Raw genomic sequence first — 18171 nt, 5'->3', positions numbered from 1 at the left:
TGTTTTTTTAATACTATTTATTATTTTAGAATGTATTTATTCATTTTTTCATATTTGCATATGTTTTAATTAAAATTTTAAAATGTTTAAATGTATTATATTTCTATTTTTATATTGTTATAATAGTATTATGTAGTTAGATATAGCAGAATTGTTGTGCGTCTCCGAGCAACACAGCAGTGTTTAGTTTCTGAATGAATCTGCGTTTTAAACGAATCGTGTGAACCAATGATTCAAAGGCCCATTCATAAAGAGAGCCATTTACATCATTCCTAAATGAGACGTTTGAACGAATCGAATGAATGAATGAATGACAAGACATTTACCGCTACCGGTTGGCAGATTTAGTTTAGTTATTTAGAGTATAATTTCAAACAAACAAACAAATAAAATATTAAAGGGATAGGCCTAGTTCAAAAAAAAAAAAGTTTTAATTCTGCCATGATTTATTCACCCTCATGTCATTTCAAACCTTTCTTTTGTGGAACATAAAAGAAGGTATTTTGAAGACTGTTGGTAACAAAGCTGTTTGGTTACCAATGACTTTCATTGTATCAACAAAAAAATATTATGTTTCTCAAATGATCTTCTTTCATAGTCCATAGTTTATGTTAGGCAATTGTAGCTTAAATGTTTATGTGTAGGCTAATAAATTTTATGTTGAATCAAATACATTTTGTCTTTCTAAGTCTAGCCTACAAACTTTTTTCATTTAACACAAAATAGCTTTCAATAATCTTTTGTGAGTATTTTCACAGTCAAATTTATTTTGCGATTAATTAGATTAATTAATCGACATAATTAGATTCAAAATTTTATTCAACTGACAGCCCTAATATATATACTGAACAAAATTATAAACGCAACACTTGTTTTTGCCCCCATTTTTCATGAGCTGAACTCAAAGATCTTAGACTTTTTCGATGTACACAAAAGGCCTATTTCTCTCAAATATTGTTCACAAATCTGTCTAAATCTGTGTTAGTGAGCACTTCTTTGCCGAGACAGTCCTTCTACCTCACAGGTGTGGCATATCAAGATACTGATTAGACAGCATGATTATTGCACAGGTGTGCCTTAGCCTGGCCACAATAAAAGGCCACTCTAAAATGTGCAGTTTTACTGTATTGGGGGTCCAGGGGGTCCCGAAAACCAGTCAGTATCTGGTGTGACCACTAGGGGTGTGACGAGATCTCGTGTTACGAGATCTCGCGAGATTAAAACGCGACGAGATTTCTCGTCGAGGTGAAAAGTTGTCTCGTAAATTGTGATGTCAGCATGATGGAGCTTGAGGGTGAAATTAGTATTGAAGATCCCCCTGCCACTTTTAAATCATTTGTGTGGCAACTAGTGTTGTCAAAAGACCCGGTACTTCGGTACCAAGTCGGTACTAAAAAAGTGAAAACGTCACGGTACCAGGTTTTTGGCACCGGTGGTACCGAGTACCCGTCAACCCGGTTCTTGACGCCAGACGTGCCCGATGATTTCCGCGATGCAGAAAACGCGGACGGAATCTCGGAATCCAGTTATAAAACGGAATTTACAGTTTAGCACGGAATGTCACGGAGTTTGTCAAAGTTTGGATGAATTAATCAAAAGTAGGTCATTGCACTTAAATCAAATCGCGACGTGGACTAGTATCTGTAAATATTAAGCTGCAAAAGTCGATTCAAATATGAATCCCGCATGTTCTGCGAGTCTCTGTGTGAGTGAATGAATGGCAGAGACGCGCGGTTTTTTCTTTTTTTTACTACATACACTGAAGCGCGCCTGATGCTCGCGGTGATTCATCATCTGCCATCTCAATGAGGACATAAATACATAAACAACATCTACAGAACTGCTCTGAGAGTCCCTCATGAGCATTTTACCGTTCATTGAGTAAAACCAGCGTCATATCATATAGCTACACAGAAATGCAAAGGTATTCACGGCAACCCGTCAAAATAAAAGTTCATCTTAAAGACATTGTGCCAGAAATATAATTTTACATATATATAATTTTTTTTATTTTTTTTTTTTTTATCTTTTTAAAGAAGTCACAATATTTCTTCCATAGTTTAATTTTAATAGTAAATCCTTTATTTACCAAAACAATACAATGTGTTTAAATTTAATTAATTAAAAGACAAATTAAATTTGGGTGAAACTTGTTTAATGTTTTTCATACTTTTATTACTTATGGAAAAACTTGAAACACAATTTAAATAAAGTATAAAGAATGGCATTGATTTTTGTACATTTTATTTTTGTTTGACTTTATAAAAATAGTGTGTTTTTAATTAGCATGTGGTACGAAATTGGTACCGAGAACCGTGGATTTTGACTGGTATCGGTACCGAATACTGAAATTTTGGTACCGTGACAACACTAGTGGCAACATTTTGGTTTTCCAGTGGAAATAAGAAACGGCGACAGAGTGACAGATAAGACGAACACAATATGTAAACATTGTAAGAAAACAATGCCGTACACATGCTAACACGAGCACTATGCAAAGACACATACAGAACTACCACAGCTCTCTACTAAAACCAGCCGCACCTGTGACGAAAAATTAAAAGGGCAAACAACTCTAAATGCCTTTGCATCTCTTCCACCGTCATGTGAAATCGTAAAGGGGAGAAGCCAGTCGGTAGAGTTTATAGCAAAACATTTTGCAGTGTTTGCATGTTCTTTACTGCATAGAATTCATTAAAATACAAGTAAAATAACATTAATTACAAGTTGGTTTCAAAATGCACCTAAATTGTTTTGCATTTTGTGATTTTCATTTGAATAAAATACTATTTTCCATTCATATATTTCATCATTGAGGATTTCTTAAAAATAGTGTAAAAATCTCGTCTCGTTCTCGTGAACCCAATCTCGTGTCTCGTCTCGTCTCGTGGAGTAAGCGTCTCGTCACACCCCTAGTGACCACCATTTGCCTCACGCAGTGCAACACATCTCCTTCGCATAGAGTTGATCAGGTTGTTGATTGTGGCCTGTGGAATGTTGGTCCACTCCTCTTCAATGACTGTGTGAAGTTGCTGGATATTGGCAGGAACTGGAACAAGCTGTCGTATACGCCGATCCAGAGCATCCCAAACATGCTGAATGGGTGACATGTCCGGTGAGTATGCTGGCCATGCAAGAACTGGGATGTTTTCAGCTTCTAGGAATTGTGTACAGATCCTTGCAACATGGGGCCATGCATTATCATGCTGCTACATGAGGTGATGGTCGTGGATGAATGGCACAACAATGGGCCTCTCATCACGGTATCATTCAAAATGCCATCAATAAAATGCACCTGTGTTCGTTGTCCATAATATACACCTGCCCATACCATAACCCCTCCGCCACCATGGGCCACTCGATCTACAACATTGACTTGACATCAGCAAACCGCTCACCCACACGACACCATACACGCTGTCTGCCATCTGCCCTGTACAGTGAAAACCGGGATTCATCCGTGAAGAGAACACCGCTCCAAAGTGCCAGACGCCATCGAATGTGAGCATTTGCCCACTCAAGTCGGTTACGACGACAAACTGCATTCAGGTTGAGACCCCGATGAGGACGACGAGCATACAGATGAGCTTCCCTGAGGTTTCTGACAGTTTGTGCAGAAATTCTTTTGTTATGCAAACCGATTCTTGCAGCAGCTGTCCGGCTGGCTGGTCTCAGACGATCTTGGAAGTGAAGATTCTGGATGTGGAGGTCCTGGGCTGGTGTGGTTACACGTGGTCTGCGGTTGTGAGGCCGGTTGGATGTACTGCCAAATTCTCTGAAACGCCTTTGGAGACGGCTTATGGTAGAGAAATGAACATTCAATTCACGGGCAACAGCTCTGGTGGACATTCCTGCAGTCAGCATGCCAATTGCATGCTCCCTCAAAACTTGCGACATCTGTGGCATTGTACTGTGTGATAAAACTGGACATTTTAGAGTGGCCTTTTATTGTGGCCAGCCTAAGGCACATCTGTGCATCAAATCAGCATCTTGATATGCCACACCTGTGAGGTGGATGGATTATCTCGGCAAAGGAGAAGTGCTCACTAACACAGATTTAGACAGATTTGTCAACAATATTTGAGAGAAATAGGCCTTTTGTGTACATAGAAAAAGTCTTAGATCTTTGAGTTCAGCTCATGAAAAATGGGGGCAAAAACAAGTGTTGCGTTTATAATTTTGTTCAGTGTGTATATGAATGCATGATAATGCATATATATATATATATATATATATATATATAGTGGGGCAAAAAAGTATTTAGTCAGCCACCAATTGTGCAAGTTCTCCCACTTAAAAAGATGAGAGAGGCCTGTAATTTTCATCATAGGTATACCTCAACTATGAGAGACAAAACGAGAAAAACAAAAATCCAGAAAATCACATTGTAGGATTTTTAAAGAATTAATTGGTAAATTCCTCTGTAAAATAAGTATTTGGTCACCTACAAACAAGCAAGATTTCTGGCTCTCACAGACCTGTAACTTCTTTAAGAGGCTCCTCTGTCCTGCACTCGTTACCTGTATTAATGGCATCTGTTTGAACTTGTTATCAGTATAAAAGACAGCTGTCCACAACCTCAAACAGTCCGACGTTGATGGTTGGCTTGATGCTCTTGACGCCTGACTGCATGAAGTAGGTGAGTATGCGCACGATCCCAAACCTCTTCGCTGTTTTGCAACCACTCTGTCACTGAGGGAAGGTCTGTGTTAGAGGTCTGCGCGGGACTGTTTTTTAAGTCCCGCTCCCGCGAGGTTATATCCGGCACCCGCCCGCTCCCGCGATATATTAACTCTTTGTTCACCCGCTGTCCGCTTTGAATAATTTTCTTCCCGACCCGACCGTTCCCGCTAAATTTAGATCTCGTTTCCAGAATGACACATTTAAATTTCCTCTACTGAAAGAAAGACAGATAGGCTAACAAATAAAAGTGTAGTCTGCACAAAATTGTATTTATTTTATTCGTTGTCAAGAGTCTTTTATTGACAGCAAAATGTTAAACGAATTTTGTGTCTTAAGACACAAAATTCTTTTAATATTTTGCCAGGGCTGGATTGGGACAAAAAAAAATCGGCCCTGGCGGCCCACCACCATATATATATATATATATATATATATAATGATATACACACTACCATTCAAAAGTTTTTGAACAGTAAGATTTTTCATTTTTTCTGTCATTATTAAGTCTCTTCTGCTAACCAAGTCTGCATTTATTTGATCCAAAATACTGCAAAAACAGTAATATTGTGAAATGTTTACTATTTAAAATAACTGTTTTCTATTTGATGAATAGAAAGTTCAGAAGAACAGCATTTATCTGAAATAGAAATCTTTTGTAACATTATAAATGTCTTTATCATAATTTGATCAATTTAAAGCATCCTTGCTAAATAAAAGTATTAATTTCCATAATTTCTTTCCCAAAAAACAAAAGAAGAATTATACTGACTCCAATCTTTTGAATGGTGTATTGTATAATGTTACAAAAGCTTTTTTATTTCAGATAAATGCTGATCTTTGGATCTTTCTATTCATCAAAGAATCCATTAATAATAATAATAATTTCTTGAGCAGCAAATCAGCATATTAGAATGATTTCTGAAGGACCATGTGCCACTGAAGACTGGAGTAATGATGCTGAAAATACAGCTTTGATCAGAGGAATAAATTACAGTTTAAAATATATTCAAATAGAAAGCAGTTATTTTAAATAGTAAAAATATTTCACAATATTACTGCTTTTGCTGTATTTTGGATAAAATAAATGCAGGCTTGGTGAGCAGAAGAGAATTCTTTAAAAAAAAAACATTCAAAATCTTATAGTTCAATAACTTTTGACTAGTAGTGTAGATATGTATCATTGCATCTAGTTGTTTTGGATAATAAAAAAACGTCAGGTCTGACAATATCGTGTCTTTTCGAATTTAAATCTAGATTTATTCACATTGGCCCATGGAAACGTCTATGAACACACTTGACATGACTTGGCCAAAAAATCGCGGTGGACGAATTTACGTTTTATTAAAAGTGTTTGCATATTTTGCACTAATGGCGCGTGCACACAGGATAGACGCCTGACTCCGTTGCGAGTCCCGATCAAGCACTTTACCGATTCAACTGCTCTCCTCCTCCTCCTGATGGCTCTTTACGCCGCATCACTCACCGCAGAGCAAGCCTGTTCTTGATAAAGCTGCTGTGAAAACGTGGGAAAAGCCGACGAGGAAGAAGTTGGAATGAAGCGTTCTTTATATAGGCGGAGCAAAACACTTCATGGCTCCGTCTATAGCGCATTGTGATTTGGTGGTTTACGCTGTCAATACAGGAGACAAACCAATGGGCCACTGGCTGCTCGTAGTCCCTGCGTGATGGTCCTTGGCAAAAAAATAAATAAAATTCTGTCGGCCCCTTCAGTGCGTCAGCCCACCCGATTACCAGTCCAGCCTTGCATTTTGCTGCCAACACAGTAGGGGAAAAAAAGTGTCACAGAGAAAATAAAAATGTACAAAAATTGTATTCCTTATTTTTATTCGTCTTGTCAGGATACAATTAGTTTAACCTTTACAACACAATAGGAAGTGTCGCAGAGAAAAAAAAATGTAGGTTGTACAAAAATGGCCTATTATAATTTTATTCGTCTTGTCAAAATACTGAATTCGTTTAACATCTTGCTGTAAACACAGTAACTAGCCTAGGAAAAGTGTCGCGGAAGAAAAATAAATAATTAAATAAATTCGACATCTGTCATTTAAAATTATAGGCTAAGCAAAATATAAACAAAACCGAGTTGAGCGTTCTTCAAGGGCAGCGCATCCACACTTTGATCCATCTTTATTCTGCTCTGTCACTCATCGACAACCCGCCTGTTCTGTCTGCGGGCCGTATATTCACTGGTAGGCTAGCCTGCTCTTAGCATCGTTATGCGTATGCTGCGCACAGACACTCGCAAATAAAACGAAGCACTGGTTCATGCGTGCAGCGCGTGCATGACAGTGGCGTACAGGCTTGAATAAAGCGCAGATATGTTGTTCTGAAAAGACGTCGGGAACGGGATATTGTTAGACCGCCCGCTCCCGTTCAAATTGCACCAGAGTTACCGACCGCAACCGCAACCGCGTTTTATTCGGGAATTTAATCCCGCGTTGCAAGAAATCTGGTCGGGTCCCGCGGGAATGCAGACCTCTAGTCCGTGGGCTCACCAGACCAGGGGAATAATGGTGGTTGAAACCCCAGAACACATTTGAAGGGGGTCATGCCTGTGGCAGGTTTCATAAGTGAGTTCTGTGCATATTCAGCCCAAAATAAGTACCTGCTCCACTCTGTTGGCTGTTGTTGACAATATAAACGAAAGAATCGTATTACTTCCTGATTCAGACGTTCTGTCTGCCCGTTGGATTGGAGATGATACCTGGATGATAGGCTAATATTCACGTTGAGATGTTTAAAGAAAGCAGTCCACACCCTAGAAGTGAACTGTGGTCCCCGGTCCTTAATATCCTTGGGCAGGCCGTAGAAACGAAACACGTGATTATAGAGCAGTTCGGCAGTCTCAAGAGACGTGGGGAGCTTGGGCAGAGGGATCAGATGGCAGGTCTTTGAGAATCGGTCGACAATGGTGAGTATGGTGGTGTTACCTTGTGAGGCAGGTCAGTGATGAAGTCGATGGCGATGTGGGACCAAGGTCGGTGTGGTGTTAGTAATGGGGTTAATAGACCAGCGGGTAATTGTCTGAGGGACTTAGAGGTGTTGCAGTTAATGCAGTTTTGAACAAACTTGGTTGCGTCGGTCAACAGAGTAGGCCACCAGAACCAGTTTCTGAGAAGATGTGATGTGATGTGTCATGGCCGTGATTCCAGGGTGACCAGAGCTGGGCGTTGTGTGTATTTGAGTGAGGAGTCATTGACCAAGAGGCTCAGGGACATAAGTGAGATCGACTGGACATTCACCAGGAGGTGGTCTTTGGAGATTCAACTGTTCAATCTCAGTCATGATATCCCACTGCACTGGAGCTACAAGGAGGTTCTCAGGGATAATGTTATCGTGAATCGATGTCGGAGTTGTCTCCTCTGTCTGGCGAGAGAGAGCATCAGCTTTAGTGTTCTTAGAGCCTGGTCGGTAGGTTACAGTGAAGTGAAATCTCATGAAGAACAATGCCCACCTGGCCTGACGGGGATTTAAACGTTTGGCGGAGCGGAGGTACTCAAGATTCTTGTGGTCAGTGAGAATAATGAACGGGTGAGTTGCCCCCTCCAGCCAGTGTCGCCACTCCTCTAGTGCCAGCTTCATGGCTAGAAGTTTGCGGTTTCCTACATCATAGTTACGTTCGGCGGCTGTCAGTTTGCGGGAGAAGAATGCACAGGGCAACATTTTGGCTGGATTACCATGACGTTGTGACAATATAGCGCCTACCCCTGTGTTGGAGGCGTCCACTTCCACAATGAATTGCTGTTCGGGGTCTGGGTGTCGCAGAATGGGAGCTGATGTGAATCGTGTTCTCAGCTTGTCAAAAGCTTGACGTGACTCAGTGGACCAACTTAGATGGGTTGTGTTCCGTTTGGTCATGGTGGTTAAGGGAGCAGCAATGGCAATGAAATTCCTGATGAAACGCCTGTAGAAGTTCGCAAATCCCAGGAAACGCTGCAATTCCTTGACTGTCTGTGGTAATGGCCAATCCAAGACCTCTTTAACCTTCCTATCATCTATGGTCACCCCCTCCTGACTGATCACATATACCAGAAAAGAAGTGCTGGTTTGATGGAACTCACATTTTTCAGCTTTGGCATAGAGTTGGTAACTGGATGAGATGTTTCAACAATGATCTTACATGACGAACATGTTCTTCCAAGGTGTCAGAGTAGATAAGGATATCATCGATGTATACGATCACCCATTTATCCAGCATATCTCGAAAGATATCGTTCATGAAAGATTGAAACACAGACGGACTGTTGGCTAGGCCGAAGGGCATAACCAAGTACTCAGTGCCCACTGGTGGTAGAGAATGCAGTCTTCCATTCGTCACCCTCACAATGCAAATCAGGTTGTAGGCATTGCGCAGATCTAACTTAGTATAGTAAGTGGCCCGGCGAAGCTGTTCTAGGGCGGCTGGAACTAGGGGCAGTGGGTATCGAAACTTGACAGTGATATCATTAAGTCAGCGATAATCGATGCATGGCCGCAAACCTCCATCTTTCTTTTTCACAAAGAAGAAACCAGCTGATGAAGGTGAAGTTGAGGGTCTGATGAATCCCTTGACTAATTCCTCTTCGATGTAGCGTTTCATGGCTTTGGATTCGGGCTGTGACAGGGGGAAAATCCTTCCCTTGGGAGGCGTGGTGCCGGGCATGAGATCTATGGCACAATCGACTGAACGGTGTGCGGGAAGCTGAGAGGCTTTCTTCTTGCTGAAGGCTTAGACGAGATCAGTGTACTCAGGAGGCAAGTTTACGGTGTCAGGAACTGGGACAGAGGAGATAGACGCGTTACTGTGAATTCGGGAGATTTTAGATAAACAGCGATCTTGACAGGTGACATCCCATTGAGTGATCTGTCCTTCTCTCCAAGAGATGTGGGGATTATGGGTGCGCAGCCAGGGTAGACCAAGGATGAGTGAGTGATTGGGTGAGTGGATGACATAAAATTGGATGGTCTATGAATGCAGGGTTCTGATGTGTAGTTTGACTTCTTCGGTAAGTCAGAGCACTTTTCCCTCTCCGAGGGGACGGCCGTCTAGCGCCTCCACTGCCAAGGGGAGGTTACAGGGAGTTAGTCTCAGTTTGCATTGTGAAGCAAATTCATATGAGATAAAATTTCCGGCTGCCCCTGAATCTAGTAACGCAGTGGTAGTTATCACTTTATCCTGAATGATTAGCTGAACAGGCAACTTAAAACTGGCTGTAGAGGTTATATATTTGGCTTGAACACTCACCGATTGAGAGCTAGGCGAAGGGCGAATCGGGCAGGAAGTTTTCATATGTCCTGATTGGCCGCAATAGAGGCACAGATGATTCTGCATGTGCCGTTCGCATTCTTCAGGAGTAAGATGGGTGAACCCCAGCTGCATGGGTTCGCTAGCGGTGGTGGTTTCATGGGGATAACGGGGCGTGACCCGAGTTGAGCGTCGTGAGCGGATTAAATTGTCGATTTGAATAGCGAGGTCAATGAACTCACTCAGGCTTCTCCCTTCATCTCGGCAGGCCAGCTCGGACTGTAATTCTGAAGTCAATCCTCTTCGAAACATGAGTTTTAGGGTGTCTTCAACCCAGGTGGTTTGAGCTGCAAGAGTGCGGAAAGAGAGAGCGTACTCAGCAGCTCATCTTTTCCCCTGAGAAAGGGTTAACAGTTGCTCGCCGGCATTCCCTTTTTCGGTGGGGTGTTCGAACACCTCGCAAAACTGCCAGAGGAAAGCTTCAAAGGTGGGAAATATGGACCCGTCCGTTCCCCAGACTGCCGTTGCCCACTCCAATGCTCGCCCCGTGAGTAATGAACAGACAAAAGCTATGAGACTTGATTTCGTGGGATATAGCGAAGGTTGTTGGCCAATGAAGAGTGAGCATTGTAGTTGAAACCCCTTGCATTTGGTCAGGGTTCCATCAAAGTTTTCTGGGAAAGCGAGTCGAGGACTAACCTGGGAATTAGCAACAGGTGGAGGGTTGCTCTGTACCGGTAGCTGATTGGCAGTGGCTGGGGTTGGTGACAAACTGAGGCCCTGCAGTGCCTGGACAAGCTCCTCGGTGAGTGTTGTAAGTCGACCCAACTGATGTTGATGTAACGTCAACTGCGAGACTTGGGCAGACAATTCAGTGGACAGTTGCATGAGAGCTGCTGGATCGTTGCTTGGCGAAGTCTTCTGTTGTGAAGCATCAGACTCAGCGGGATCCATTTTACAGCTTTATTGAGAATAGTCAAACAGGCAGAGTAAACACCAGCAAACAGGGCAAAGGAGACAAGACTGAGACGGAGTCGAGGGTCAGGCAGGGAGTCGAGGCAGGCAGCTAGAAACAGAGTTCAGTGAAACAATCTGAGTCAGGGCAGGCAGAGAACAATCAGAGACGGGATAATAGTCACGATCAAAGGTAATAAAACAAACACGAGTAACAACGTTCAGAGATGACAGCCGGGGCAAATCAATACTTCGCAAGGAAAGGTGTGTGTGAGTGGCTTTTATGTGTGTGTGTGTGTGTGTGTGTGTGTGTGTGTAAATGAGGTGCAGGTGTGGAGTGCAATCAGTCCCAGATACGAGGCAAGATGGGAATACTAATATTCGGGAGACTGTTCCCTCTGGTGGTGCGGAGGAGGTGGTACGGGAGCCTCCTCTGTAACACATTGTATCATAAAATATACTGATGACCATAGAAGGCCACATGATGAATAAAACTGTACATATACACAAACACTGCAAAATGCAAAACACTTCAAAGCAGTTAACTTATCACTTTTTTTTACAATCAATTATTCTATTAGGGATGGGCACTATACCGGTATTAACGTGACTGTTTTTATTATGTTGTGCCATGATATGGATTTTGCTATACCGTGGATACCGTTACACATTCATGGATTTCATTGGATGGATGGACAGACAAAGATTTTTTTCCCCCGTGGTCGTTACTGCGTCATCAGAGAGAGAAAGCTTGATCAGACATAATTCAGAACCGGATAGTTTTTGCTCCAAACACACGATCGGCTCTTCGGAACTGCACACAGACTGGATTACAATAATTTCCCAAAATGTACATTGCTGTGTGTGCACACTTTGGATGGGTGAAATGCAGAGCACAAATTCCGAGTATGGGTCACCATACTTGGCCGTATGTCACTTCACTTTCACATACATACATATATATCTTATTTACTCATAAGAATTTCTTGGGGTGCCAATAATTGTGTCCAATGTGTATTTGAGAAAAAACACTTCATAATGATTTTAAATTCTTATTATCCAATGAAAGGTTCGATTTTTGTGATTTTTTTTTTTTTTTTTAAATAAAAGATCAAAAGGATCAACAATGCAGATAAATTTTCACAGCCTCCTTTGATCACATTTACCAAGGGTGCCGATATTTTTGGCCGTGTGTGAGATATATATATATATATATATATATATATATATATATATATATATACATATACATACATATATATATATATATATATATATATATATATATATATATATATATATATATACACAGCCAAAAATATCGGCATATATATATATATTAGGGGTGCGATTAATCAAAAATTCTAGCTCGTTAATATTTTTTTAACGCAAATTAATCGTTTAATAAGGTTTGACCCCAACTTTCCGTCATCGCAGCGTGGAAGGTTATCTATTGGCGCTTTTCCACTGCGTGGTACGACTCGGCACGGCTCAATTCGGCTCGGTTTGTGTTTCCACTGCAGTTTAGTACCGCTTTAGAGTGGGCAGGATTATTCATGTGTCGTTAGTCGCGCCGCGCGTCTACTTCAGTAGCCGCACTGCCGTGACTGCTGAATTTTTAAAATTCGTGTCGCTCCATCAAGCGGGCTATTTTGAAAATACAGTCGCGGGAAAAAATTACAGAGCCGTGGGTTGCGGTTATTTGGGCTACTTTAATAATGTACCGCGGCTGCCCAAAGTGTAAATTGACAAATAACAATTAAAATAGATCCTTTTACTAATCATACTTGGAATGTATCCGTGGCAACTTAAGAACGGAGAGGCGGTTGTAGCATCACAAACAACGTGAGTTTCAGCCAGAGCAGCAGAAATAAACATGACAACAGCCACTATTGGCTCGATGATGGTTTGAAGTGAGTTCTGAGTAAAAGTGTACTATTAATCTCATAAATTGTCTTATGAAGGATGATGCTAATATTAGCTCTAATGCACCTGCAGAACAGGTCCAATTCTTTATAATGCATTTTGTCATAATACTTCACGAAAGGGCGGAAGAAATGTTTTGTTGTATTCATTTAGAAATACTTTTGATAATAAGGGATTGAAGCCATGTGGCTTGGTAAATTATTGCCAGTATAAAGGCTGATAATGCCTGAATAAAAACAAAAGAATAATAAGGATTATGTCTCATACCTGGCGGAAGTGTGAAAGGTTCTGTTTCCTTAAACTAGTTTGTCATGCATTTCTTTTTCAACACATTTACAGGTAAATCCTAGTATTTTCCTTCAAACCTTCAAATTGGCTGTTATTAAGCCTCTCATTAAAAAAACCACAACTTGACCCCAAAGATCTAGTTAATTACAGACCGATCTCAAATCTCCCTTTTCTGTCAAAGATACTAGAAAAGGTAGTATCCTCACAATTATATTCCTTCTTAGAGAAAAATGATATCTGTGAGGAATTCCAGTCAGGATTTAGATCGTATCATAGTACTGTGACTGCTCTCATTAGAGTTACAAATGACCTGCTTCTATCATCTGATCGTGGTTGTATCTCTTTATTAGTTCTACTGGATCTTAGCGCTGCGTTCGACACTATCGACCACAACATTCTTTTGAATAGACTACAAAACTTTGTTGGCATTAGTGGAAGTGCCTTAGCATGGTTCAAATCGTACTTATCTGACCGCCATCAGTTCGTAGCAGTGAATGAAGATGTATCATATCGATCAAAAGTGCAGTATGGAGTACCTCAAGGCTCAGTACTAGGGCCGTTACTTTTCACGCTTTACATGTTACCCTTGGGAGATATTATCAGGAGACATGGTGTTAGCTTTCACTGTTATGCTGATGATACTCAGCTCTGTATTTCTTCGCGGCCCGGTGAAACACACCAAATTGAGAAACTAACAGAATGCATAGTCGATATAAAAAACTGGATGACGAGTAATTTTTTACTGCTAAATTCTGAAAAACAGAGGTGTTAATTATCGGACCTAAAAACCCCACATGTAATAACTTGGAACATTATCTAACACTTGACAGCTGCTCTGTCAATTCTTCTTCATCAGTCAGGAACCTAGGTGTGCTGTTTGATAGCAATCTTTCATTTGAAAGCCATGTTTCTAGCATCTGTAAAACTGCATTTTTTCATCTCAAAAGCATATCTAAATTGCGACCAATGCTCTCAACGTCAAATGCAGAAATATTAATTCATGCGTTTATGACCTCAAGGTTAGAATATTGTAATGCTTTATTGGGTGGTTGTTCTGCACGCTTGATCAACAAACTACAGTTAGTCCAAAATGCAGCAGCTAGAGTCCTTACTAGAACCAGGAAATATGACCATATTAGCCCGGTTCTGTCAACACTGCACTGGCTCCCTATCAAACATCGGATAGATTTTAATATCTTGTTAATTACTTATAAAGCCCTGAATGGTTTAGCTCCTCAGTACTTGAGCGAGCTCTTATCACATTATAGTCCTCCACGTCCAATGCGTTCTCAAAATTCTGGCCATTTGATAATACCTAGAATATCAAAATCGACTGCGGGCGACAGATCTTATTCCTATTTAGCACCCAAACTCTGGAACAATCTACCTAACACTGTTCGGGAGGCAGACACACTCTGTCAGTTTAAATCTAGATTAAAGACCCATCTCTTTAGCCTGGCTTACACATAACACATTAATACACTTCTATTATTCAAATCCGTTAAAGGATTGTTAGGCTGTATTAATTAGATCAACCGGAACTGGGAACACTGCCCATAACACACGGTGTACTCGTTACATCGTAAGTAGAATGGCATCTACGCTAATATTTGTCTGTTTCTTTCCTATTCTGTTTCTCCGTCCGTATTCGGTCAGATGGTGGATCAGCACCAAGAGATGATGTCTACAGCCCTGATCGTCAGCGGAGACCAGGACACCCAGATGACCCCCAGAGACATATCCCCAGTGAAAACCTTGATTGAATACAATAAAAATAAAAAAATAAGAAAATAACTAAAATATAATAAAATACCTAACTACATAATACTACTATTGTTAGAAATTGCAACAAAATTAAAATAGAAATATAAACTTTTGAACTGCGGGTTTCGTCTGGTCAGAGGAGAACTGGCCCCCCGACTGAGCCTGGTTTCTCCCAAGGTTTTTTTTTCTCCATTCTGTCACAGAGGGAGTTTTGGTTCCTTGCCGCTGTCGCCTCTGGCTTGCTCAGTTGGGGACACTTAATTTCTAGCGATTATCGCCGATTTGATTGCACAAATATTATTTAAACTAAACTGAGCTAGACAATGACATCTCTGAATTCAATAATGAAATGCCTTTATCTGAAAATTGAAAATTGAGTATTTAAACTTATTATACATTACTGACACTCTATCCTCTAATTTGATACTGTTAAGTGCTTTGACACAATCTGTATTGTTAAAAGCGCTATATAAATGAAGGTGACTTGACTTTTAAATTTGCGATTAGTCATGATAAATCACAGTCCGTGACTGTGATTAACGCGATTCTTTTTTTTTAATCGATTGACAGCACTAATATTATTTATATATATATATATATATATATTTTTTTTTTTACAATTAGTTCCCTGTAAAACTACATACATAGTTACAAATCAGACGAATAGAATATGATATGGTCATACACATTATTGGGCAACTAATATTTTTATTTCTATGAGCCTAATTTCTGCACTTTTAAAGTATTTAGGCTATTTATTTATTTATTTTTTGCTGTATAATTTTTACATTCGTTTTCCAGTAAAATGATGTACAATACCTCGATATGCCACCATTGTCTATTTTGGAAAAAGAAGTGACAAGAAATTGTTTTAGTAAAGGTTTAATTTCGTCATTATATAACATGCTGGTGTCAGGATCAAAGGACTCTTCAAACAGTAAATTGGAAGCTTGGAGATCGGATCTTAAGGACGATATTCAGATGGAGGACTGGATGGAAGCATGCAAGGAAGCTCAATCACTAACAATGAACACACGAATGAAACTGCTACAATATAAATGGCTGATGAGGATTTATATAACTCCAGTTGTATTGCATAAATAATGAAAATATCCCAGATACTTGCTTAAGATGCAGCAACTTTAAAGGAACGCTACATCATTGTATATGGGAGTGTGAAGAAGTTAGGAATTTTTGGAAAGAAGTGTAAGGAATGATAGGATATAAATGAAATAAAAAGATTAAAGGTGACAGTGGTATGTTAACATCAAGGATTTTTCAAAATGTTTTTAAAATGTGGTGGAGTTGGAAATATGTTGATAGAAGACTAAAATAAAAATAAATAAAAAAGAGGTGATATTGTATATTAATGTAAAATACTGAGAAGGTTTTTATTTTTTTATGTGTATGTTTTCTCTGTTACATGGAAATTTATATGTACATGTGTACTGTTAAAATGCAATAAAAAAAGAAAAAAAGAATTATGTACAATTATTGTTATTAGATTATTACATTTTATTACAGTCCGTACATGTTATTTAAAAGCTTTTATAATATTTAGGCTGCAATACTGTGATGTTAGGCATGAATACAGAGTAAATAAAATTAAAAACATGCCATTTTACGCCTTACTGTCATTAGAGACCGAACCGTAACTACATACACCCAAGATAAACGAACATTTCAGTGGATTATCTTAAGTAACTTTTGAAAAGCATTATTTGGTATTTCTCCAGTTGATGCTATTAACCTAGACAGTGGGTGTGAGCAGATTCACCGGAAACATGCACGTACTATCAAAATACTGTGATGGTTAAAAAAACAACAACTACTATATTAGTGATTTGTAGGCTATTTAGAAACAAATTAATGTCATCCGAAAGATTAAATAAGAATGCATAAATCATATGTGTAACAGGCTATTTACAATGCGTGATCACTTAATGTTTGCTCTTTTTCAAAAGATCTCATAAATGCCTTGCTGTGTCAGCGAGTTAATGAATGCGTGCTGGCATATTGATGACCGTCTGAGATGACATGCATTTCAGTAATTTCCTATCCGCGTCGCGGAGGCATTCACACGAGATGATGGATGAATGAGTCGGACTTACCTCGCGTCTCTTTTGCCATCCTGTCCGTATGTTAGTGTCTGCGGTAGTTTCAATTCAACTGCCCTTTCTCAAACCGACTGTCTACGCATATTTTTGGAGACCACCTGCCTGCTCGCACAGGTGACCTAGCATTAGTTACCAGCTACGCCGAACAGATGCATTTAAGTGCAGTCCACTGTTCTAATATCTGGACACTCATATTAGTCGCCGATGTCAGAATTAAATCTCCAGAATCGCGCCAAAAGTGATACGGCTGAGAACTACTATGACGCATCAGTCAGAAAGTAGCCTATCCTGTCACACGAACGCATCTCTGACGAGCGTACACGAGCCTCAGCACTATGACGAGCATCATAAATGATGCTGGGAGGTATCTGCTGCATATGTGGGTGAATGATCACTGTGCATGTTATCATTAACACAGGGTCAGCTGTCCTCACGGATGCATGCTCATGACAGTTCATTATGATTTAGTCAAAGGCTTCATAAGTTCCCTAAAAACATCTCACGAAACCCCCAGCGCCACATGCCAGCTGTGTGAAACCTAATTAGACTAACTGGAACATCAGAAAACACATAGGCACATAATTGTTAAAATAATCTAACATACAGTGTGCATATTATGCAATCATTTTGAACAGGGTCAAATATTTAAAAATAATTTCGCCTTTTAAAGCAATCCTGAATGTCTGCTATATTAGTAAAAGCAAACAAAGTAGGCTAAAATTGTGGATGGTCTAATTTCTAAATTTAATTTGCCACTAGCGAGTTTACCTCAACGTCATTTATCTTGTTGTTATTCAAAACGCTAACTTATGTAGATTATCTATAATAAATGTACAGTTTATCAATGTAACGTCCGAAATTCACGGAACTCGTGAGCAGCGAGCTGTTGCTATGGTTACTTAATCTGTGTCAGAAGTAAATACGCTGAGTAAATTGTAATCTAACATTTATCATTGCTCCAAGTACATATGTTAAAAATATATATATTTGAAATTATGTGAACCATGTTCATGTTCTTATATTTGTATGAATGATATTCTGTCATGAGACTAATTTAAATTTTTGCATATGCTTAATGTTTTGAATAAAGTCATGCAAGTTTGAAACAACTATATGAGTAAATTATTACTCTTTCCCTTTGAAGTCTGCTAACATTTTAAATATTTAATATTCTTAATTATGTTCCTATGTTTG

The 18171-nt window shown here is 39.7% G+C and overlaps 1 protein-coding gene across 1 annotated transcript in view; it reads right to left on the bottom strand.

Annotated features, from left to right (window-relative positions):
- plrdgb (PITP-less RdgB-like protein) overlaps positions 1-17175 on the bottom strand; it is a 242799-nt gene extending 225624 nt beyond the window's left edge. Inside the window, exon 1 of the mRNA XM_058757938.1 lies at positions 16972-17175. Coding sequence (XP_058613921.1) covers positions 16972-16990 — 19 coding nt within the window. The 5' untranslated portion in view covers positions 16991-17175. The remainder of the gene's footprint in view (positions 1-16971) is intronic.
- Positions 17176-18171: the final 996 nt, after the last annotated feature.

The sequence above is a fragment of the Onychostoma macrolepis genome, chromosome 21 (assembly GCF_012432095.1).
Source record: "Onychostoma macrolepis isolate SWU-2019 chromosome 21, ASM1243209v1, whole genome shotgun sequence".
Lineage (NCBI taxonomy): Eukaryota > Metazoa > Chordata > Actinopteri > Cypriniformes > Cyprinidae > Onychostoma > Onychostoma macrolepis.
Note: the sequence above shows the minus strand (reverse complement) of the source record. Positions and strands in the feature narration are given on the sequence as shown.